The sequence below is a fragment of the Saimiri boliviensis genome, chromosome 10, assembly GCF_048565385.1.
Source record: "Saimiri boliviensis isolate mSaiBol1 chromosome 10, mSaiBol1.pri, whole genome shotgun sequence".
In the NCBI taxonomy this organism is placed as follows: Eukaryota; Metazoa; Chordata; class Mammalia; order Primates; family Cebidae; genus Saimiri; species Saimiri boliviensis.
This window is the reverse complement of record NC_133458.1, coordinates 52,375,050-52,400,585: the sequence shown is the minus strand read 5'-3', so window position 1 is coordinate 52,400,585 and position 25,536 is coordinate 52,375,050. Positions and strand designations below refer to the sequence as shown.

The 25,536-nt window shown below is 38.3% G+C and overlaps 1 protein-coding gene and 1 long non-coding RNA gene across 2 annotated transcripts in view; one reads left to right on the top strand and one right to left on the bottom strand.

Moving 5' to 3' along the window:
• The window catches only part of ORC5 (origin recognition complex subunit 5), a 93,346-nt gene extending 77,618 nt beyond the window's left edge, over nucleotides 1–15,728 (bottom strand). The window contains exons 1-4 of the mRNA XM_039473023.2: nucleotides 15,549–15,728; nucleotides 11,359–11,451; nucleotides 7,309–7,509; nucleotides 407–481 (exon numbers count right to left, since the gene is read on the bottom strand). Of these exons, the coding sequence (XP_039328957.1) occupies nucleotides 407–481; nucleotides 7,309–7,509; nucleotides 11,359–11,451; nucleotides 15,549–15,620 (441 nt within the window). The 5' untranslated portion in view covers nucleotides 15,621–15,728. The remainder of the gene's footprint in view (nucleotides 1–406; nucleotides 482–7,308; nucleotides 7,510–11,358; nucleotides 11,452–15,548) is intronic.
• Nucleotides 15,729–15,789: 61 nt separating this feature from the next.
• The window catches only part of LOC141580074 (uncharacterized), a 52,183-nt gene continuing 42,436 nt past the window's right edge, over nucleotides 15,790–25,536 (top strand). The window contains exons 1-2 of the long non-coding RNA XR_012512072.1: nucleotides 15,790–15,845; nucleotides 18,591–18,800. This is a non-coding gene — a long non-coding RNA (uncharacterized LOC141580074). The remainder of the gene's footprint in view (nucleotides 15,846–18,590; nucleotides 18,801–25,536) is intronic.

Genomic DNA, 25,536 nt, shown 5'->3' with positions numbered 1-25,536 from the left:
AACTCTGACAGTGAGTGGTCATAAGACAGAAATCCAGATGATCCAGAATAGCCATGCCATTCTTTAGATTATTCTTATTTTGAAATGCAAAGAAAATTATAAAATTCTTGTGAGATTTTAAAGTCTGGCCCTCTATCACTTATTCTAGCAACATCTAAAATCTTTTAATAGAAAGCAATCACTTCATAATTAGAGTGAAAAAGCTAAAATAACTGAAGAATAGATTCTATCAAAGCAACCGCTTTTAGTATGAAAAAAATGCTGAGGTTTACTCACAACAGAGAAATGTGAAATAAAATTATATTAAAATGTTAATTCTCACCTATCAAATAGCAAAATGAAAAAAATTCACAACACGATCTGTGGACTAAGTTGTGGGGAAAAACCACTCTCTCACATTACTTACCAATTCCTGTAATCTAAGAAATCCAGGCAAAAGATTTGCTTCCATATCTCTTAGATACTCTGCTTTATCTAGAACCTTAAAAAAAAAAATGTAGTTTTAAACCCTTTACAAAATGACATGATTTGACCACGTCCCCCAAAGTTCATGTGTTGGAACTTAATTCCCAGGGCAGCAGTACTGGGAGGTGGAGCTGCATAAAAGATGATTATGTCATGAGGGCTCTGCCCTCATGAATGAATTAATATTGTTATCAAGGGAGTACATTAGTTATCGAAAGAATGGCTTTGTTATAAAAGGAACTTCTACCACCTCTTGCTCTCACCCTTGTCCTCTCTTGTACTTCTTCCTTTCATCATGAAACAAAGCAGCAAGAAGGCCCTTGCCAGATGCAGGCACCTAAATCTTTGACTTCCTAACCTCCAGAACTGTGAGAAGTAAAGGTCTTTTTAAAAATAAATTATCCAGTCCATGGTACCCTGTTACAGCAACACAAAATGGGCTGAGACAGTAAGTTTACATAATATACTGCAAAATTCAAAACTTGAATTTTCCAAGTTATAAAGAAAAATTATAACTTCTGAATTAACTTTTAAAATCCTCTTTATATTTGTAGAAAGACATTTGAAATAGATTAAATAAGTTAAGAAACAGACGACTTCTAACACGTTTTAACTCAAATGTCTAAACAGAAAATGAGTAATAGCTACATTTAAAAGGTTTGTTTTAAAGGTACACTACCAAAGGAAAAAAAAAAACAGATGGTGTAAGGTATCCTGATGACACTTTCTTAGGTATCTACAACTGTGTGCATTTCTTATTCCATTTGAAAAAAAGATAGATGGCTACCATGTACCAAAAATTACAGGTCTTTCTTATCCAAGAGAAAAAAGAAAATTATGAATTTTGTCATGTAGAATTGTCTTTCTTCAACTTTGTAACTGTATGATAAACTCTGTCTAACTAACTGGATAACTGATCACATTAAAAAAGATTCAATTTTTGTTCAGTGTAATGATAATGTTATTGGGATTACAGTTTTTTAAAAGGTCCTATATTTTAGAGATATATAGTGAAGCATTTATGGACCACATGATTTGATACAGGTAATAGTGAATGGGTTACAATTGATACAAGTTTGGCCACATATTAATAATTATTGAAATTGGGTGAGGGATACATAACACTATTCTCTTTACTTAACGTGTCTGAAATTTCCATAATAAAAAATGTTTTTTTAAAAAAAGTTTCAAGAGGTCCATTAAAACAAAGAAATCAAGGTCTTAAAAAACACTATCTAAAACATTTAGTCTAATATTTGTTTTTATTATGGAAATTTTTTAACACACACAGAAGCAGGGAGACTAGTACTATGAATCTGCACATACATACATCACCCAATCCCGACAAATACTAGTAATCAACATAAAGCCAATTTGTTTCTTCTATTCCACCCTTTACTTCCTCCGCTACCATTTTGTTGGATTATTTTTAAACAAATCTGAGACATTATATCATTCCATCCATAAATATGTAGTAAGCCACTCTAGGAGATGAGGACTCTTTTAAACCATAAGCACAGTATCATCACACCTTAGAAAATTAATGATATTCTTTAATATCATCTAATAACCAGTACTCAAATTTTCCCACTTGTCTCATCCATTTCTTCTTATATTCAGTAAGTTTAACTCAAGATCCAAAAGGGTCCAAATATTGCAACATATAACATGTGATTTAACTGTCTTCCAAGTTTCTTTTATAACAGATCCTCCCATCTTTGATGCTTTATTTGCTATAGAAACTAGGTCATCTGTCAGGTAGAATTTTCTGTATTTTAGATTGGCTGATTGTGTCACTGTAATGACATAAAACACGTATCTGTATCCCTGAAATTTACTGTAAAACAGCCAATAGATCTAGAGGTTTGATCAGACTCAGGTTCAAGTTTTGGGTAAGAATACTTCACAAGTAGTGCTGTAAATTTTTTACTGCAGTATATCAGCAGGCATACAATACTTAGTTGTCTCTCCTTTTTGTGATATTAAGACAGATTCACAGATTCAGGCATTGTTAGCCTGATTCATCCATTATAAAGTTCCCCACTTGCCTTTCACACAATGATTTTTGCATCTCTTAATGATCACTGCTTATAATACTATTTCATTAGGGATCGCAAAATTGTAACCCTCTACCATTCCTTCTGCATCTATAGGTGGACATTTTTATAGAAAGAACTTTCCCTCATCCATGATTTGGCTACCCAGAAAGTTCACATATGACAAGAAGGATAAATATCTTTCCCTTTGTTTGCCAATTTTCAGAATAATAAGCTTGTGTCTATATTAGTTTGCTGTGGTTGCTGTAATATTACCACAAACTTACTGGCTTAAAATAGACTTAAAATTCATTCTCTTACAGTTCTGGAAACCAGAAGTGAGAAGTCAGTTTCACTGAGCCAAAATGAAGGTGTTTAGTAGGGCCACACTCCTTCCAGTACCTCTAGGAGAGAATACATTCCTAGCCCCTTTTGGCTTCTGGCGATTGTCAGCATTTCTTGGCTTGTGGCCACATCATGCCAGTCTTCAAGGCCAGCATCTTCAAATTTCCCACTGACTCTGCTTCCTGCTGCTTCTGTTACTTGGCCTTCTCCTCTATGTGTGTGGTATAGTTCAATTTCCCTCTGCTTTCTTCCTATGTAAACACATGACTGTATCTCAGGTCCACCCAAATAATCCAGGTAAATCTCCCCATCTGAAGATTCTTCATGTGATCACACATGCAAAGACCCTTTTTCCAAATAAAGTAACATTTGTAAGTTCCAGAATTAGGACTTGGCATCTTATCTTCAGGTGCCATTATTTAGCCTACTACATGGCCTACTAAATTATACTCCCAAGGTAACCAATGAGTTGGCATTTTGTATCTTTAAAGTATTTGTTTTTAATGTATTGTTATGAATTTGTACATTTTAAGGTATCTAATATATGCTTCCATTCATTGAATTCATTATTCTTTTTGATGGCCAAATTGTTCTATCTTTGGCTAGTGGGAACCTCTTTTAATTGGCTTCCATTTCTTTTCTAAATGACCCCAATAGTCATTGATAGTTCCCTAGCTTTTTGGTATGGCAAGATGTTCTAGGTTCCTCTTACACATTTTCTGCCTAGAACTAAAATCACCCTTCCTCTAAAGAAACCTGTTATTTTCCCCTAAACTTATCTTTCCCTATATTTTATTAGTAACCTTAATTGCAAATTATAATCACTTAAATTAAGAATTTAAGAATTCCCCAAATTAACCAGATTTTTGTATCTGTTTTATTAATAGCTTAAAACAATGTATGAGAAAAATCATACTTAAGATATTTTATTCTTAGTTTAGACAAAAAAACTAAATTTACTGCTGTAAGGATATGCATTCACTATGGATTTTGATTATAAAATTATCCATCAATCTCCATTTAAATAACTCTCTAATCCAGAACAGATTAATTAAAATACATTCATCAATTTTTTTCTGCCCATTTTAATGCAAAACACAAAGCTAAAGCAGTAAAACAGTTAATTATTCCAATGTGATAAGTTAACCCATTGTAATGATCTGATGATAGTCTAATCAATACTCCTTTTTAAAAGTAATTATCAGACTAACATTAAAAGAAGCAGAAATTCTAATTCAGATCCAAATACTTTTCTTAATTTACACTAAGGCATTCTAATAGTCTCTCAATTTGTAGGCTAGCAAAATGACATGGTTAGGCTTTGTGGCGCCACCCAAATCTCATGCTGAATTGTAATCTCCATAATCCCCATAATCCTGTGTCAAGGGAGAGACTAACTAGAGGGCATTGAAATATGGGGATGGCTTCCCCCATGCTGTTTTCATGATAGCAGGTGAGTTCTCACAAGATGGTTTTATAAGGGGCTCTTCTCCCTTTGCTTGACACTTCTCTTCCAACCACCTTGTGAAGAAGGTGCTTGCTTTGCCTTCGATTTCCACCATAATCGTTAAGTTCACTGAGGCCTCCCCAGCCACACTGAACTGTGAGTCAATTAAACGTCTGTCCTTTATAAATTACCCAGTTTTGGAAAGTTCTTTATAGCAGTATGAAAATGGGCTAATATAGTAAATTGGTAACAAGGTAGTTGGGTGCTGCTATAAAGAGTGGAAAATATGAAAGTGACTTTGGAACTGGGTAACAAGCAGAGGTTGGAAGAGTTTGGAGGGCTCAGAAGACAGGAAGACATGGGGAATTTTGGAACTTCCCAGAGACTTGTTGAATGACCGTGACCAAAATGTTGACAGTGATATGGACAATGAAGTCCCGACTGAGGTGGTCTCAGATGGAGATCAGAAACTTCTTGGGAACAGGGCATCAAGTGACTCTTGGTATGCTTTAGCAAAGAGAAGGGTGGCATTTCCCCCCTGCCATAGAGATCTGTGAAATTTTGAACTTGAAAAAGATGATTTAGGGTATCTAGAGGAAGAAATTTCTTTTTTTTTTTTTTTTTTTTTTTTGAGACGGAGTTTTGCTCTTGTTACCCAGGCTGGAGTGCAATGGCGTGATCTCAGCTCACCGCAACCTCTGCCTCCTGGGTTCAAGCAATTCTCCTGCCTCAGCCTCCAGAGTAGCTGGGATTACAGGCACACGCCACCATGCCCAGCTAATTTTTTGTATTTTGAGTGGAGACGGGGTTTCACTATGCTGACCAGGATGGTCTCGATCTCTTGACCTCGTGATCCACCTGCCTCGGCCTCCCAAAGTGCTGGGATTACAGGCTTGAGCCACCGCACCTGGCCTGAGGAAGAAATTTCTAAGCAGCAAAGCATTCAAGAGGTCATCTGGCTGATTCTGAGAGCATTCAGTCATACACATTCACAAAGAGATTATCTGAAACTGTAACATATTTTAAAGCAAAGCAGAGCAGAAAACTTTAGAAAATTTGTGGTCTGACCATGAGTTAGAAAAGAAAAACCCATTTTCTGGGGAGAAATTCAAGCCAACTGCAGAAACATGTGTAAGTAACAAGGAGCCGCCAAATGTTAACAGCCAGGACAATAGGGAAAATGTCTCCAGGGTATGTAGAGGCCTAGGAGGAAAAAATGGTTTCATGGGCCAGGGCCTAGCTGCTTTGTGCAGTCTCAGAACTTGGTGTCCTACGTCCCCACTCATGGATAAAAGGGGCCATTGTATAGCTCAGGCCATTGCTTCAAAGGGTACAAGCCCTAAGCCTTGGTGGCTTACATGTGGTGGTGCTGCAGGAGCACAGAAATCAATTAACGTTTGGAAACCTCTGCCTAGATTTCAGAGGATGTATGGAAATGCCTGGATGTCCAGGCAAAAGTTGGCTGTAGGGGCAGGGCAGAAGGGAAAATTGGGGTTGGACCCCCTACACAGAGTTTCCCACTGGGTCACTGCCTAGTGGTGCTATGAGAAGAGGGCCACCATTCTCCAGATCCAGAATGGTAGATCCAACAGCTTGCACTGTGTGCATGGAAAAGCCACAGATATTCAACCTGAGCCTGTGAGGAGGGCACTGTATCCTGCAAAGCCACAGGGATGGAGCTGCACAAGGCCAAAGGAGCCAACTCTTGCATCAGCTTGCCCTGGATGTGAGGCATAGAGTCAAAAGAGATCATTCTGGAACTTTGAAGTTTAATGGCTGCCCTACTGGATTTCAGACTTTCATGGGGTCTAAAGCCCCTTTGTTTTGGTCAATTTCTTCCATTTGAAAAGGCTGAATTTACCCATTGCCTATATCCCCATAGTATCAAGGAAGTAACTAACTTGCTTTTAATGTTACAGGCTCATAGGTGGAAGAGACTTGCCTTATCTCAGATAAGACTCTGAAGTTGGACTTTTGGGCTAAAGCTGGAATGAGTTAAGAGTGGCAGACTACTGAGAAGGTATGATGGGTTTTGAAATGTGAAATGGGCATGAAATTTGGGAGGGACAAAGGATGGAATTACGTGGTTAGGCTTTGTGTCCCAATTCAAATCTCATCTTAAATTGTAATCTCCATAATCTCCATAATCCCCACTTGTCAAGGGAGAGACCAAGTGGAGGTTAATGACTCATGGGGCAGTTCCCCCATGCTGTTCTTGTGATAGTGAGTTCTCATGAGATACGATGATTTTATAAGGAGCTTCTCCTTCCTCCTGCTTTATGAAGCAAGTGCCTTCCCCAACTTTGCCTTCTACCGTGATTGTAAGTTTCCTGAGGCCTCTCCAGTCATGCTGAACTGTAAGTCAATTAAACTTCTTTCCTTTATAAACCATCCATTCTCGGGTAGTTCTTATCTAATTCCAAAGATGATCATTTTAACATGTCTTCAGAGTAATCAGGCATATCTGCTGCTCTAAAGTCTTCACTACCTTCTTTCACTCTCTAAGAAATTGAATAAAGTACTTCAGTATAGTTTTCAATACCTTCCATGATTTGCCTCAACCTATCTTTGAGTCTTCTTTTTCTCTCTTCATACTTTATAACCCACTATAACTAGACTATGTGGCACTCTCTGGCCTCCATTCTCACCTTCATGACCTTACTTATATAATTCTATCTGAAATTTCTCTACTTTAATTTCTTCCTAGAATACTCTGATTCATTTAGGTCTACCTCAAATGTTAATACCTCATGAAGCTATATTGGATACACACAGTCAATACTTTGCATCTGATGACAATCACTTATCACATTCTGCATGTAGTCATATGTATGTGTCATACCTTTTCTATTAAATGAAGCTTCCCTTGGACCAGGAATATGTTTAACACATTTCTGTATACCAAAAGCACCTTGCACAGAGCACTATACATAATGGGACTCAAATATATGAAAACTGATCTAATGAATAATCTTTTTCATATAAGAGATTATCTAATCAAATGAAATTACTTACAATATATACAGTCTGATCCTTGAGATTTTCAGCTTTGGTTACTTGTTTAAACAAGCGAACAAAGTCATTAAATGTTTCACAGGTTATTTCGGTAGAATATCCATCCTCTGAAGAACTAAGATGATTCAATTTGTTTAAAATTTGTTCCAACAGCAGCCTTAAGGTAAAGCATTCAACACAATTCACAAAGACATGTGGGAGCTGAAAACGAGAACCATAACAGTATAAGTAAAGAAGAAACACACAGACCCAGTAATAGGTCTGCTGGATATTCTCCATTTGTCTCTCTAAATCTATATCCCACCAAACCTACCCCATGCCCCAAGAGCCTGATGGCTACAGATTATATGACCTAGACTCTCTTATTTTCTGGCTCTGGATGGAGAATCCAATGGAAAAGAACCAGCAGGGGACTAAGGGAGAATGGTAGGAGAGAAGCTTGGATATTGATTTCCTTGACTCCCACCACAACACCTCAGTGGCCCCAGCTTGGCAGTGGATACTCTTTTACCAAAGATCAAGCTGGACAGCCCCTCTTTTAAGGCTATACCTCTTGCTGGGTTCCAGTAACAGCCCCTTTCTATGATCCCTTCAGGCCTGGAGGTAGTGAAAGCCCTGGTGTACCATCATCTCTTACTGATTCCCATAAAATTTCCTCAACCTTTTAAAAATACTCCCTTCAGGCTGGGCACAGTGGCTTACGCCTGTAATCCAGCACTTTGGGAGGCCGAGGTGGGTGGATCATGAGGTCAAGAGATCGAGATCATCCTGGTCAACATGGTGAAACCCTGTCTCTACTAAAAATAGAAAAAATTAGCTGGGCATAGTGGCGCGTGCCTGTAATCCCAGCTACTCAGGAGGCTGAGGCAGGAGAATTGCCTGAACCCAGGAGGTGGAGGTTGCGGTGAGCCGAGATCGCACCATTGCACTCCAGCCTGGGTAACAAGAGCGAAACTCCGTCTCAAAAAAAAAAATATATATATATAAAATTAAAAATTAAAAATAATTAAAAAAAATTCCCTTCATTAAACTCACTTCAATTATTTCTTTCAGTTTGCCATTTCTTCCTTACAGAAATTCAAAGCAAACTTGTATTTTCCTATAAAGAATTCTTATATAGAAACCAGCCAGGCATAGTGGCTTACATCTGTAATCCTAAGGCTTTGAGTTCAGGAGTTCAAGACCAGCCTGGGCAATATAGTAAGATCTCGTCTCTACACAAAAAAAAAAAAAAAAAAAGAAAAGAAAAGATAAGAAAAGAAAGAAGGAAATCCAAATATATTTGAATGTTAAAATTCTTAGTAGAAATTTCACATTTATAACTTTAATATCCTTGAATAAACCCCCCCAAAAAAAAGAATTTTAAGAGTTTGAAACCACAGTAATCCTTTCATGAGGACTGTAAGAACTAGCTCTTGGCTAGGCATATGGCTCATGGCTGTAATCGCAGTGCTTTAGGAGGCCAAGGTGGGAGGATCATTTGACCCCAGGAGTTAAAGATCTGCCAGGGAAACATAGTGAGACTTCGTCTCTAAAATATAAAAAAAATTAGGCCTGGAGGAGCACATCTACAGTCCCAGCTACTTGGCAGGCTGAAGTAGCCAGGAATTCATGGTCGCACTTGAGCCCAGGAATTTATGGCTGCAGTGAGCTATGATCAAACCACTGCACTCCAACCTGGGCAATACAGCAAGACCCCATTTCAGGAAAACAAAACAAAACAAAACAAAAACTAGCTCTTCATTTAAAGAACTATTAAAATAACAAAATGAGGTAACTTCAGAAGTAATAAAGAGGCAAACAAGACTTGCTCAGAAATACAATCTATCCTCAAAATAAGATCACAAAAGCAGTACTGATCATTTAGAGGAAGATAACTTGAGGCATTTGGCACAATAATGGAATTTGTAACTTTTTTAGTGATTTTATAAACTTTATCCAATAAGGAGGCTTTTCTTTCTCTGAGTAACAGTGTCACTAAAGCCACATTAAACTTACTTGGGGACAGTTTCACCAGCACTTGCTAACTCATTTCACTCTCACTCCTTTACATACAAGAGTCCACAACATCTCTGTTATGAATAGTGTCTTGTTTACGGCATTTGTGCTATCCATGACCTTTAATGGCAGCATATTCTAAGTGCCTGTCTGGGTCCCTGTATCAGAAGCAGTGACAATTATATATTACACCAATTAAGTGGCAGCAGAAATTCCAATGTGAAAAAAAATGGAACATAGCCCTTAAATATGGAACTTCCTTATTGGGTTTTCTTGCTTTTATTCAACATTTATTTTGGGGACACTTCATTCAGGGGGTTCTAAAATGCAAATGCCTGGACTAGGACCTTGTACACTCAGATTATGAGGTCTAGTATATAGCCCAGGCATATGTGTTTCTAAAATGCACAGCTTATCTTTGGGATCAGAAGCTGAAATCCACAACTTGAGCTGAAATCCACAAGTTAATATGTACTAAGCACTGTGCTTGGTACCAGGGATAATTTCAAGAAACTTTCCCTGGCTTCCAGGGAAACACAAACACAAAATCATAGCTGAGAGAGATGAATATTGTGAAAGAGTTAAGCACAGGTGCTAAGGCTGCAAAACAGGGGTGCATCTAATATAACCTAGAGAATCAGAAAAGACCTGTAGAGTATAAGTAGAAGAAAACCTGGCAAAATAAATAAGCATTTGCCAAGCAACAGGAAGAACAAGCAGGTACAGGAAAGCCATTCCAAGCAGGGGAGCAGTATCTGCCATGGCTTGAAAGTAAGAGAGCAGGAACTGTACACAGTTCAGTATGCCATCCTAAACATGCCTTCTCAGAGCTAGAAAAGAATGGGGTTAGCAAACCAAAGCCTGTGGACTAGCCGCCTGTTTCTGTACATACTATGGCTTTGAAACACAGTCTTGTCCATTCACACAGAGAATGCCCATGGCTGCTTTTACAATACAGCAGAGTTAAGTAGGTGAGACAGAAACTACATGGTCCACAAGCATAAAATGTTAGTTATCTGGCCCTTAAGAAAAAGACTCTCCATCTCTGGTTTAGGATTTGAAAGGCAGTATGGCAATACTCATCAATAATAGCAGCTAACTTTTATTGTGTGCACTACATACTATGTACTACAAAAGGCACTTTTCATGTACTAATATTTAATTCTCGTAACAATCCCAAATGTTGTCACTATGAGCCAACTTTGCAGATGGAGAAGCACTAACTGGTGAATCCAAAAAGCAACATGAGTCTGCCAGACTCCACAGCCCAAACTCTTTTTTTTTTTTTGAGACGGAGTTTCGCTCTTGTTACCCAGGCTGGAGTGCAATGGCACGATCTCGGCTCACCGCAACCTCCGCCTCCCGGGTTCAGGCAATTCTCCTGCCTCAGCCTCCTGAGTAGCTGGGATTACAGGCACGTGCCACCATGCCCAGCTAATTTTTTTGTATTTTTAGTAGAGACGGGGTTTCACCATGTTGACCAGGATGGTCTCGATCTCTCGACCTCGTGATCCACCCGCCTCGGCCTCCCAAAGTGCTGGGATTACAGGCTTGAGCCACCGTGCCCGGCCAGCCCAAACTCTTAACCACTGTGTTATGAAAGATAAATTCAGCTCATGAAAGGTCTTATACATTGGGCAAATTACTTGAACACTGTCCTGAAGATCTTAAGATTTGCATGGGCTAGCTGCTAGGTGAAGATTGCAAATAAAAGGCTTAGAGAAATACACAGAAAAAAACAATGGTAAATGAAAATCCTAGCACCAATGGCTAGGATTAAAGGTAGATGGAGACAAGATTTTAAAAATGTGAAGCAACAGACCAAGTTCATTGATGTGATTTACTGAATGATGGAAGATGAGGAAAAAGTTAAGAAAATGCAAGTTTGGACAACTGTGTCAATGACAGTGGATCTTTCATAGAGAGAGATAATACGGGAAGAAGAACAATGTAAAGGCCATATGTTTAATTTTGTATTTGTGGAGATTCAAGAATTATCAGCAGCAACACATTAAAGAATGGCAAAGAAATATTTAATATTTTTATTCTTACCTCTAAAGTTTTCAACAAAGTTTGTGTTACATAGGTCTTTCCACTGGCAGTATGTCCATAAATAAAAATGGATGGAAAACTGAAATGATGTCTCTAAGGGGAGAAAAGACAAAGACGAATATGAGGCTGCACATACAAAATAGAAAATAAACACTTAACAACTTGTGAGAAAGTTGTATGTGGAAAAGTAAAATATTAAATCAAAATTCCTAACAGTGAGCATATTGTGGATGCATCAACACACTTTGAACTTACTTGAATTCAACTCTAAGCACTTTGTTATGAAATTAAAATTTCTGGGCCGGGCGCGGTGGCTCAAGCTTGTAATCCCAGCACTTTGGGAGGCCGAGGCGGGTGGATCACGAGGTCGAGAGATCGAGACCATCCTGGTCAACATGGTGAAACCCCGTCTCTACTAAAAAATACAAAAAATTAGCTGGGCATGGTGGCACGTGCCTGTAATCCCAGCTACTCAGGAGGCTGAGGCAGGAGAATTGCCTGAACCCGGGAGGCGGAGGTTGCGGTGAGCCGAGATCGCGCCATTGCACTCCAGCCTGGGTAACAAGAGCGAAACTCCGTCTCAAAAAAAAAAAAGAAAAAAAAAAAAAAAAAAAAAAAAAAAAAAAAGAAATTAAAATTTCTGTAACATTGTATTTGTCATATTTTATAATGTACTACATATTTATATTTTTATTATTGTACAGGTTTACATATACCAACTTGTACTTTCACCTTTACAGGAGATTTAAGGAATTTTTTCAAGAACAATTTTGTTCATAATCCATTTTGATATTACTCCTTCTTAAAGAATCTAATCTCCTGTGAGGCTACAACTTCACTATACATTTTAATGCTACGAAACTAAGTACATATAATCAAAAGGTTAAAAGGAATTTCAAGGTCCTCATTCTTAGGAAAACTTATAGACTAATTCTGAACAATGTGTACTCACTGATGCTGGCATAAATGCATAAATTAGATCGCATAAAACACTAACAAAATCTGTAGAGCATTTATTTTAAAATACATATTTGCAAGATCTTCCTGCAGTACATTCAGTTTGCAGCCCAGAGAAAAGTAAATATTGCCAAAGGTCCCTCTGGTCTAATCAATACTACGAATACTTACACTTCCTTCCTTCAGTGAACACTTTCATTGGATACCTACTGAATGCTGAAAACCATGAGGTACTGAAGAGTACACATATCAGTAAAAGACATTATCTACTTTGGAGAAAATTATAGCCTACAGTTTTTAAATAATTACAAGAAAATCAGATTATTTTTTAATAATACTTTTTTTTTTTTGAGATGGAGTTTCACTCTTGTTACCCAGGCTGGAGTGCAATGGCGCGATCTCGGCTCACCGCAACCTCCACCTCCTGGGTTCAGGCAATTCTCCTGCCTCAGCCTCCTGAGTAGCTCGGATTACAGGCATGTGCCACCATGCTCAGCTACTTTTTGTATTTTTAGTAGAGACGTGGTTTCACCACATTGACCAGGATGGTCTCGATCTCTTGACCTCGTGATCCACCCGCCTCGGCCTCCCAAAGTGCTGGGATTACAGGCTTGAGCCACGGCGCCCGGCCCTTTTTTTTTTTTTTAAGATAGAGTCTCGCTTTCTCACCCAGGCCAGAGTGCAGTTGCATGATCTCGGCTCACTGCAACCTCCGCCTCCCAGGTTCAAGTGATTCTCCTGCCTCAGCCTTCCGAGTAGCTGGGATTACAGGCACACACCACCACGCCCAACTAATTTTTGTATTTTCAGTAGAGACAGGGTTTCACCATGTTGGTCAGGCTGCTCTCAAACTCCTGACCTCGTGATCCATCTGCCTTGGCCTCCCTAAGTGCTGGGATTACAAGCATGAGCCACTGCGCCTAGCCTATTTTTAAATAATATATATTTTAAATAATTACAAGAAAATGAGATTATGCAATTTCCATGAGAAAGTTGAGTCCGTATCATTGATTACAGCAACAGTCACATTTATTACATTCCGGTCACTAAGTTAAATATTTTTTACAAAACAAATCAGGAACTCAGATTTATGCAGGAAAATGACTTTCTAAATGGCATACAGCTATGGCAAAAACAGCTCAACTGCTAAAAATAGACTAAACATGTACTGGAAATGGATAGGTATTATAATACCTGAGTCCTTTTCTAAAGTTTATACGTAACAATCTTATAAATTAACTGGCTCAAAAATTCTGTCTCAGTAGGGTGTAGTAGCTCATGCCTGTGATCTTGGCACTTTGGGAGGCCAAGGCAGGTAGATCACTTGAGTTTAGGAGTTCACTTGGGAAATGCAGTGAAACCCCATCTCTACAAAAAATACAAAAATAGGCAGGCTTGGTGGCACACATCTGTGGTCCTGGCTACTTGGAGGCTGAAGCAGGAGGATCACTTGAGCCCAGGAGGCAGAGGCTGCAGTGAGCCAAGATCATGCTACTACATTCCAGCATGGGAAAGAGAGCCAGACCCTGTCACAAAAAACAAACAAAAAATTCTGTCCCTAGAATTAAATGCATGTTGCTGAGCATCTCTGCTACCCATTACATTTTTGTTGTCTAATAAGACCTTGTAACATCTTTCCTATTTGTTACCTAGAATTATGTTGAACTGTTCCACTGTTAAACATTTACCTTTATAAATCTCACTAACATAAACTGCAATAAGCTAGTGCCTGACACAGAAAAGGTGCTCAATATTTATTTATTGTACAAAAAAATGAATATTCTTAGAAACATAAACCAATTTTTTATAGTTCTTTGCTACAGTTCTTTGGATTTCCCACATGCACAGCACCTTGCAGAAAAGTGATACTAATATTGTTAAACATAATTTTCATTAGGAGCAAAGGTCAAAAACGTTTCTGTCATCCACCACTAAGTCAATACTACACATCCCTATTTGCCAATGCTCTTTTTCAGGAGGAGCATTTCTGGTCGGAGTGATCTGCATTCCAGAGATGAAATTCAGAGAACATAATCAAGAAAGTAATACAGATAACTATAATTGAAAGCATTATAAATAGAAAATTAACTGAAGATGCAGTTGTTGACCTCTAACTTCCCTAAATAATGTGCCCCTTTAGACAGAGGGTAGCACTTTTCCACTAATGCCTCACAGGCCACCTCAAATTACCATGCAGGATTTCTAGTTGGATGAAACTAGATACGTTTAGATGCATACACTGTGTTACAACTAACTGCCTACAGTATTCAGTACAGTAGCACCGTTGTACAGGTTTATAGCCTAGGAGGAATGGGCTACACCATACAACCCTAGGTGTATAGCAGGCTACACCATCTAGGTTTGTGTAAATACACTTTATGGTATTCATAGCGATGAAATTGCCTAGCGATGCATTTCTCAGGACGTATCCCCCTCATTACGTGACAGCAATGGATGACTGTAGTTTAAAAAGCTAATGAGTATGACCCTAAATTTTCATTCACTTTCTTCGCAGGTAAGATCCAAGTTTCATTAATTCCAATTCTTATTAATGAATCTGAATCAAAATGCACACCAAAGACCATCAGCAAATAGTCAAAAACAGGTTAAATTTTGAATTGGTGAATGCTACCCTCTGCCTATTGGAAGGACTCCCTACCTATGTTCATTCAGAAAAGACAAACATCCTCTCTAGGGCACCCTGTGAACTACCAGTTAAGCAGAAAAGTTTACACTAGACCTCTTCGGAGCTTTTACAACTCCGGAAAAGCCAGTGAATTTTTAAATCCGAAGCATTGCTTTGGCCCTTAGTGGCCTTGAAAACAACCACCTCTCTACACTTGACTTACTCCAACTATCTCATAGAAACATGCGAACTTACATTTGAATAAATAACACTCCGAAAACACATCTGTTACATAAATGTCATTGGGTTGGGGTAAGATAATGAGTAACTTCTAGCAGCTACTGTGGGCAAACTTCTCAGAAGTGCAGCGTGTGTCAAACACATCTTGGGCAACGTCATGTAGTGCAGGCCGGTCCTTCTTGGACAGTCTCCTCTTAATCGGAAGAGACTGTGGGTGAAGGTGCAGGGCAGCCCCACCACACCCCTATCTCAACGTAAAAACGGCCTTTTGGCCCTCAATCCAAACACGATAAAAAGCACTGGAAAAGATCGCAAGACTACGGAAACGTCTGCCTCGAGTATCTGGAAGACAGTTTAACTACAATACCTCTCCAAACAAGGACTGCAAGGTGGACACTTGAGACTCGCGACAAAGCACCACGTTTTCCAAGTGGGTCATTCTGCCGGACAGCACCGCAGAGGACAGCGCAGCCAGCGCTCAGGCCCCTATCACAAGCAGCAACCTCGCTGGATGCAGCGGCCCGCGCTCCCGCCGGAAACCCGACCCGCCGCGTCGTGGGAGGAGCCGGCGCTGCCTGGCGGCGGCGTGACGACACCAAGTGCGCCGAGCGTCGCCGCCGCTCTAGTCTGACGGAGAGTCTCTTCGCCTTCTCGCTGGTTCTGGGTGCGCTGGGGATTTTCGCGGGTCTCTTCTTGGTGGGGATTTCGGGCCAGGGCTTTTCCCACTCAAAAGGACGAGAAGACGAAACGGAGATGGGCGAATGGGGAAGATGTGGGAGGAGTTAAGGGGGTCCTGTGGCCTCTAACGACCCGGGAACCCGTGCGTTTAGCTTTCCCGGCCGAAGCTCCTAGTTTAGAAACCTTGAGTATCTTGGCAGACGAACCGGGAGCTGGCGCCCTTAGAGGGACGTGGAAGGCCGACTTAGGAGACTGATATGGTCAAAAGATGGCTTTTCTTCCTGACGAGGAGGTGGGAAATTAGTGGCGTTGAGTGCAAAACAAGGTGTAATAGGGTTTAATGAACAGCTTGGAATTACTATTTTTCGTGCAAGCTTGAAACCAGACGTGGAAAGCCTCTCATTCCTAATTGGAGGATGTCGTATATGTGTGGTGAGGGTGATAGTATAATAATGCTACTTTTAGCGTAAGACTTTTAAGTTAGTGTATTTATTCGTGGGACACCTATAGCAACTAAACACTAGAATATTCTAGAAATAAGGTAAAGAAGTAGACAAATGAGTGGTGGAAGAGAGTTTCGCGTCCTGAAACCCCTGGGTTGGGACCACTGAGTCAGCTGCTGAATAGTGGGACTTTGGAATCATTGAGCCACAACTTCCTTATCTATAAAATAGGGATAATACTGGCTAGCTTATTGCTAGGAGTAAAAGATGCTGTACATACTACCTGCTACACATAAATTTTAAAATGTGGGCTTCAGTCTGCTCATAGATTGTAGATCAGGGTCTTTTGTGACTGTCAAAGGATCTTTCGGGAATTGTGATCTATACCGCATTAGCTAGTCAAAATCATATTTTCACGCAGTAATTCAAAAGCATTTGCCCAGGTGCTTTTAATAGAGAATTCTAAAGGTTATAATGGGACCATCCATCAAATTTCAATGTCTCCAAGGAGGTTGGCCTTTGCTACTCTCCCAAGACATATGTCTGTAGTAGTATGTATATAATATATACATACATTATAATCACAACACTACATCTATAGCATTCAATAAAACTAATTGTCTAAAATGTTAGTCTCCCTCTTTATATACTTTATGAGGGCAAGGAATACTGTCTTCACAGTTCCGTTTCCAGCATATACCATTATACCTGGCAGATACGAAATAAACAATCAGATAGGCTGGGTGCCTAGTGTGGAAAGTGGAATCAATTTGATTTGTTAAAAAGACTATTGCAATGTCCCAAACAGTAAATAATAATGGCTTCAATAAGCAATGGGAATTGGTGAGAGGGAATGGTAATTAAGGTTCATTAAATAATGTGGCAGATACTGTGATATATATATTACTCCCATTTAAATGTTAACAATATTATAATAGAGATACCATTCTTGCTTCACATATGGAAACATAAGATGAGGTTAGGTAATTTATCCAAAGGTTTATAGTTCTATAGTTCATACTTACTTGAACTCAGATCTGGTTAATCCTAAAACCCTTAATCTTTTTGCTACCCATACTGGGAATGGGCTAAGTCAGAGAAATTTAGAAGTATATTTTATATAACTCAGTAGCTGTTTGTAAGCGATGGAGGGAGTAGTCACAAAGACTAGCACTTAGGTTTCTGACATAGATGATTTTAGGTTTTACCAGTAGTGAAATAAAAAATAAGGAATACAGACGAAAAGCCAGATGGGAAAAAAAGGAGCAGGTTTATTGATTTAGTTTTATCTTTATGGTATAAGAAATGACCAAAATGAGTTTGTTATATTAAATGTGAAGTGTCTGCAAAATAATCGGATAAGTCCAGTAAAAATGGGATCTGTAACTTGAGAGAGAAGGGCCCAGAGGAGACATATAAATCATTGTATAGGCAGTTGAGCCAGTTCTCTAAATGAGGTTACTCATGGGTGTTTGTTTCATAGATTCCACTGAATTATTTAAAAATAAATAACTAGGACTAGGGAATAGAAGGTGATTTTCTCAACTGGATAAAGAGCATGTATAAAAAAAACTACAGCCAATATCATAATTAATTGTGAAATACTAATGCATACCCCCTACGTTTAGGAACAAGGCAAGAGTGTCTGTTCTCACCCCTCTGTGCAATATTGTACTGGAGGTTGTAACCAGTGCAATAAGAAAAAGAGATTAAATGCACCCAGATTTGAAAGAAAAAAACGGAATTTATTTGCAGAGAACATGCTTGTTAGGTAGAAAATCTGATGGATTCTATAAAAGAGTTACTAGAACTAATCAGTGAGCTTTGCGAGGTTTCAAGATGTAAGATTAACATAGAAAAAAATGGTATTTCTGTTTACTAGCAATGAGCAATTGGGAATTGAAATTTAAAATAACAGCACAACTTCAATAACAAAAAATTATTAAATACTGAAAAATAAGTCTGACACATGTAAGACTTAGACACTGAAAACTGCAGAATATTACTGAGTAATTAAAGAAGATACTATTTTAAAATAGAGTATTACCATGTTTAAGACTCAGACTCAAATTTTGTTAAAATTTCTCACTTTACCCCAAACTGACGTGTAGATTCAACACAATCCCAGTGTTGAATCCATGCATAATAATAAATAAAATAAAATAAAATGGGTTTCTTGTAGGCAGTGTATACAGTTGCCCTTTTGTATGTAGTTCCACATGCATGGATTCAACTAATAGGATCACAAAATCTTAGTGTGCTCTCTCTTCTCTTTTCTTTTTTGTTAGAAAATTACAACTTAAAAATAGGCTCGGCCAGACGAAGTGGCTCACACCTGTTGTCCCAACAATTTGGGATGCCAAGGCAGGTGAATTGCTTGAGCTTAGGAGTTTGAGACCAGCCTGGGCAACATGGTGAAACCTCGTCTCTACGAAAATACAAACATTAATCAGCCATTGTGGTTTGTGCCTGTGGTCCCAGCTACTTGGGAGGCTGAGGTAGGTGGATCACATGAGGCTAGAAAATGGGGAATGCTGCTTTATTGCTGCAGGGATGAAATCCTAGGGGGTTGAAACTATCTCCTTTTGCTGAGTCAGTTCCTGGCTGATAGTCAAAAGACCACATGAGCCAGTTTCTTGGTATGAGTTACCAGTCCAGATGGTGCCAGCTGTTCCATTAGAATGCAGGGTCTGGAAAATATCTCAAACATCAATCTTAGGGTTTATAATAGTAGTGTTATCTATAGGAGAAATTAAGGTTACAAATCTTGTGACCTCTAGTTACCTGACTCCTGAATCGTATTTCTAAGCTTGTGGCTAATATGTTAGTTTTACAAAGGCAGTTTTAGTCCCTGAACAATGAGGGAGTTCGTTTTGGGAAGGGGCTGTTAACATAAATTCCTCCCATAGTTAGCTGGGCCTACACTCAGGAACAAACAAGGGAAGCTTGGAGGTTAGACACACGATAGAATCAGTTAGGTTAGATTGCTCTAACTATTAAAATTTTTGCAAAGGCAGTTTCAAACATAGATATTTAATTTCACTTAAGTAAAATATAGGAGTGAGATTGCTGGGTCATATGATAAATACATGTTTAGGTTCGCAAGAAATTGCCAAACTGTTTTCCAAAGTGACTGTACTATTTCACATTCCCACTGGCAATTATGAGAATTCCAGATATTTCACATCCTTATCTTGTTACTTTTATCCTACCTGTGTTCTATTTTAAAATGGGTTTCTTCACATGGACACAGGGAGGGGAACATCACACACACACACCGGGGCCTATCAGGTGATGGGAGGCTAGGGGAAGGATAGCAGGGGGTGAGGTTTTTAAGGTAAGTAAATAAATAAAATAAAATGGGTTTCTTGAAGGCAGTGTATATAGTTGCTCTTTTGTATTTGTGGTTCCACATGAATGGATTCAACTAATAAGATAAAAAAAATTGGAAAAAAATATAAGGACCAGCATAACAATACAAATAAAAACATAGTACAACAACTACTTATATAGCTTTTATATTGTTTAAGGTATTGTAAGTAATCTAGAGATGATTTATACAGTACACAGGATGGTGTGCTTAGGTTTTATGCAAATACTGTAGCCATTTTATATAAGAAATTTAAACATCAACAGATTTTGGTATCCGTAATGGTCTTGGAACCAATGCCCCACAGATACCAAGGGACAACTGTAGTGAAAGCTTTCTTATTTGTCCTTATTTATCTAATCTGACAATATCTGTGTTTCAACTGGTATGTTCAGATGATTTATATTGTCTTATTTATATAGTTGAACTGAAATCTATCGTCTTACTAGTTGTTTCCTATTTATTTCATCTGTATTTTTTCCTTTTTTCTCTTTTTTTGCTCCTTGCTTTTAGGTTACTTGAGTATTTTTTAAAGTTACATTTTGCCTCTGCTTTGGGCTTATTACTTACACCAGTTTTTAATGTTGTTATCATGTTTGCCCTAGGGTTTATAATACATATGTTTAATTAACCATTATCTACCTTTAAATATATTAAACCACTTCAAGGCTACTGTAAGAACCTTACAACAGTGTACTCTCAATTCTCACTCCTATCTTTTGTGCTTTTGTTGTCACATCTTTTACTTTTTATTATGTTATGTAAACCCAAAATATGTTGCTACTAGGCCAGTGCTGTGCAATAAAGCTTTCTGTTTTGTCCAGTACAGTATTCACTGCCACATATAGCTGTTGAACTCTTGAAATGTGGCTAGTTATAACAATGGACTGAATTTTTAGCTTTTATTTTTAATTTTTAAATAATTTAAATTATATATTGCTACCTTTGGCTAGTGGCTAGTATATTTAATGGTACAGTTTTAGGTAAATATATTTAGAATGGCTAAAATAAAAAGTAAAACAGGAACTGGGCACAGTGACTCATGCTTGTAATCCTAGCCCTTTGGGAGGCTGAGGAGGGAAGATCACTTGAGACCAGGAGTTTAAGACCAGATTGGGAAACATGGGGAGACCCCAACTCTACAAAAATAAAAATAAAAATAAAAAACTTAGCCAGGCATGGTGGTGTGCACCCATAGTTCCAGCTACTTGGAAGATCTAAGGTGGGACGATCGCTTGAGCCAGGGAGGTTGACACTGCAGTGAGCTATGATTGGATGACAGAGCAAGACCTTGTCTCAAAATAAATAAATAAGTAAATAAATAAGGCTTTTATATTAACATTCATTTAATCATTTCTAGAATTTTTAAATTTCTTTCAGTAGATCCAAATCTTTGCCTATTATTATTTTCCTTATGCTTAAATAATTTTAATGTTTATCTTAGGGTAGGTCTGCTGTTAACAAATTCTCTCATTTTTTTTTTCACCTTTATTTCTAAAAGATATTTTAGCTGAGTGTATAATTCTGGGTGAGGATGGATTTTTTGCAGCATCTGAAGTTCAAACTGTGTTGTCTTCTGCTGTGGACACCTTCAAAGTTTTCTCTTTATTTGGTCTGTTGTTCAATAGTTTGATTATGATGGGTATAGGTGTATTATTTTTTATTTTTTCTGTTGTCCTGCTTGAGTTTTCTCTGAGATGTTTAGGTCTGTGGTTTGATTCTTTCATTATTTAAAAAAAAAATTTTAGCCATGATCTCTGCAAATACTTCTTCTGCCCCTTTCTCTCTATTCTCTTCTGAAATTCCAATTACAAGTATATTATACCACTTGTTGATGTCCCACAGTATTTATATGTTCTATTCTGATGTTCCCATACTTCCCCTCCGTACTCTATTCTCTCTGTGGTTCAGTTTGGGTAATTTTTATTGACCTGTATTCAGACTAACTGATTGTTTCTTCCACTTTGTCAAATCTACTGATGAACCCATCCAAAGCATTTGCCATCTCTGCTACAATATTTTTTATTTCTAGTATTTTTATCTCACTCTTTTCTGTAGTTTCTATCTTCATTAAAATTTCCATCTGGCTGGGCGCGGTGGCTCAAGCTTGTAATCCTAGCACTTTGGGAGGCCGAGGCAGGTGGATCACGAGGTCAAGAGATCGAAACCATCCTGGTCAACATGGTGAAACCCCATCTACTAAAAATACAAAAAGTTAGCTGAGCATGGTGGTGTGTGCCTGTAATCCCAGCTACTCAGGAGGCTGAGGCAGGAGAATTGCCTGAACCCAGGAGGCGGAGGTTGTGGTGAGCTGAGATTGCGCCATTGCACTCCAGCCTGGGTAACAAGAGTGAAACTCTGTCTCAAAAAAAAAAAAAATTTCCATCTGTTCATTTCTGCCTTTTCCTCAGATTCCTCTCCTCTCCTCTCCTCTCCTCTCCTCTCCTCTTCTTTCTTTTCTTTTCTTGAGACAGAGTCTCACTCTGGAGTATAGTTATACAATCCTGTCTCACTGCGACCTCTACCTCCTGGGTTCAGGTGATCCTCCTGCCTTGACCTTCTGAGTAGCTGAGACTACAGGCACGTGCCACCGTACCCAGCTAATTTTTTGTATTTTTAGTAGAGACAGGGTTTTACCATGTTGGCTAGGCTGGTCTTGAACTCTTGGCCTCAAGTGATCTGTCTGCCTTAGCCTCCCAAAATGCTGGGATTACAGGCACCTGGCACAGATTCTTAAATATATTAATGAAAGTTATTTAAAATTATTTGTCTAATGGCTCAAACATCTGGATCAATTGAGTCTCATTCTGTTGATTGGTTTGTCTTCGTCAGAGGCTTGTTTTTTGTATTTAAAAAAATTTCATGTCTCATAAGTTTTTATTCAGTGCTATACATCATGTACAGAACAGTAGAGATTGGGGTAAATGCAAGTTGAATGCTTCTTGTCTGAAATTATTGGGACCAGAAATTGTTTCAGATTGTTGATTTTTTTTTTCAGATTTTTGAATATTTGCATTATACTTACTGGCTGATATCCAAAATCTAAAAATCTGAAATCAGAAATTTTCTAATGGGCATGTCTTCAGAGTTTCAAATTTGGAATGCTCAGTGGCTAGTAATGCCTTTTCAAGTAGGTGTTAATGTGTGACTGCATCAAGTCAAAGTAGTCCTGAGTGAGCTGCATCTGGGGCTTGTTGTTGCTATGGTTACTTTCAGCTTCAAGATTTCTGTAATGTTTCCTTATCCTTAGGGTGGAACCTGGGCGGTGACAGGGTTTGCTGCCTTTCTGCCAAAGGCTTAGGACTTTTTTATAAAGGACAAAGTTCAAGGCAGAATTTTATTCATTTCCCAATTTCCAACATTTTCCCACATTCATTTCCCAAAGGAGAGGTCGCCACTCCCGTTTCTCCACACTTGCACATCTGAGGGAGGCTTTCCCCTGCTCCGCCCTCAATATTTTTGTGAGTATCCTGTGAAGTTTCATGGAGATGAGCCTGTGAGTGAGTGAGAGCCCCTTTTTAGTCTGTGGCTTCGTGTTAGCCACAGTTGGCCTTTACCAAATCATTAAAAATTTTAGCTGAATGTTTTTGCCTGCTTGTATGGCAGCTGCATCTTTTCCTCCGATATTCTGCCATCAGTGATTGACCTCTCCTTAGGGAAGCCTGTCTTTCCTTCGATTTTAGGCTACTTGATTTCCTTGTCATTTTATTATTGTTATTTTTTGAGCTGGAGACTCACTATGTTGCCCAGGCTGGAGTGCAATGGTGCAGTCTTGGCTCACTGCAACCTCCGCCTCCTGGTTCAAGCAATTCCCCTGTCTCAGCCTCTTGAGTAGCTGGGATTACAGGCATATGCCACCATGCTTGGCTGATTTTTGTATTTTTAGTAGAGACAAGGTTTCACCATGTTGGCCAGGCTGGTCTTGAACTCCTGACTTCAAGTGATCTTCCCTTCTCGGCCTCCAAAAGTGCTGAGATTACAAGTGTGAGCCACCAGTCCCCACCTTCTTGTCATTTTAGCTCTCTGATGAGTTAAAAAAGAATTACAATTTTTTAGTTTATTTAGCTTTTCTTATTGGAGTACGAGCGATGTTCTTTCCAGATTATTCCACTCTAGAGAACAGTAGAACTCAACTAGATATTTTTAAAATCCAAGCTCACATATCTACTCTTGTGTCATTTTCCTTTTTATTCACCCTCTGTCCTGAGTTTGAACCTTTCATCTAGAAGCTTTCATCATTGACTTAGGCTATATCTTTTTTTTCTACCTGTATAGTCCCATCCCAGCTCCAATGCTATAAAACTCCCCCAGTTTTCAAAGCCCTTAAGATTCACTATTTTGTAATTGCTATAGCACCTAAAATCTCAATCCTGTATTATGGCTATTTCTGCTTGTGTTTTTTGGGTACCTACAGGATTAAAATACTCAGAGTCATTTATTAATTCCTTCATTCATTAATCCACCTTTTGCTTTTTTGAGATGGTTTTTTATTAATTTTTTTTAGAGAAAGGGAGGGTCTTTGTCACTCAGGCTAAAGTGGAGCAGCTACTCACCCATGCAATCATAATGCATTATGGCCTCTAATTCCTCGGCTCAAGTGACCCCCCTGCCCCAGCCTCCCAAGTAACTGGGACTATAAGCATTTGCCACCATGCCTGGCTAATCTAGCATTTACTGAGGACCTGTCATGCTAGAGAGCCAGAGTGTGACCAAGAGAGTTATGGTAATTGTTCTCATGAAGCTTACAATCTAGTGGGGAAGACAGACAATGAAGATGTAATTAGAAGCTTACTGGGTGCTATAAATGCAAAGCTTCAGTAAACAGAAATATCAACGTAGAATAAATGAAAGGTTGAATAAATGTATAAATAATCCTTTCTCCACAATAACTTATCTCTCTTCTTTGTATCACATTTCACCTAAAACATAATGCTTCTTATGTTCCTGATCATATTATTCTAGAATTTTACCATAAAATAGCTGCCAAAAATTTTTTTATAATACTTTTCATTTGTTTGACAAATGCAGCTGTAAGCATTGACTTTATATTACAAGACCACAGTCTCCAAAGCTTCAAATTCCCTGAGAGCTACTAACATATATTAAAAGTCTTATATAATATTACATTGACTAGGCCAAATATTTTGAAATTTGTATCAACTCAAATTTATTGCACTTACTTCAGTGAAAAAGATTTTTAAAAATTATACCCTAATAGAAAAAGAAAGTAATAAGAAAATGTCATAAAACTATATTCAAAAGTGATTTATATAATGAAATAGAAAATTCAATATCACAGTGAAATTAAATCAATATTAGGTCGAAAAGCAATTCAGTTAACTTTTCTACTGCAACAGCCAGATCAATTATTTTTACATTACTTCTTTTTAAACTTTCAACATTGCATTTCTAAAGAAAAATTTATCAGACAGGCTAATTTAACATTTCTTAAAAGACATATTCACTCTACAAGTAAATATTCATGAAAACATTTTTATTCAAAAGATAGATAATAAAGCATAGGATCTAGACTTCAATAGATGTGGGTTAGGATCTTGGTTTTGATGCTTCTTAACTGTGATTTTAGGCCTTGGTTTCCTCATTTGTAAAGTTGAGGGGAAGGGGAATAAAAATAACATCCATCTCACAAGGCTGACATCTCTGTATTTCCAGGAAGATTGATCTCTGACCGTATTGAATTTCCAAAACGATCTAACTATCCTTCATTAGAATACAAGCACCACAAGTGAAGACAGTGATTTTTGTTGACTTTGCTCAATGCCATCTCTCCACCCGCAAAATAGTGACTAGTACATATAAGGAACTCAGTTAGTATGTGTTGAGTGAATGTATGTGATATGTTT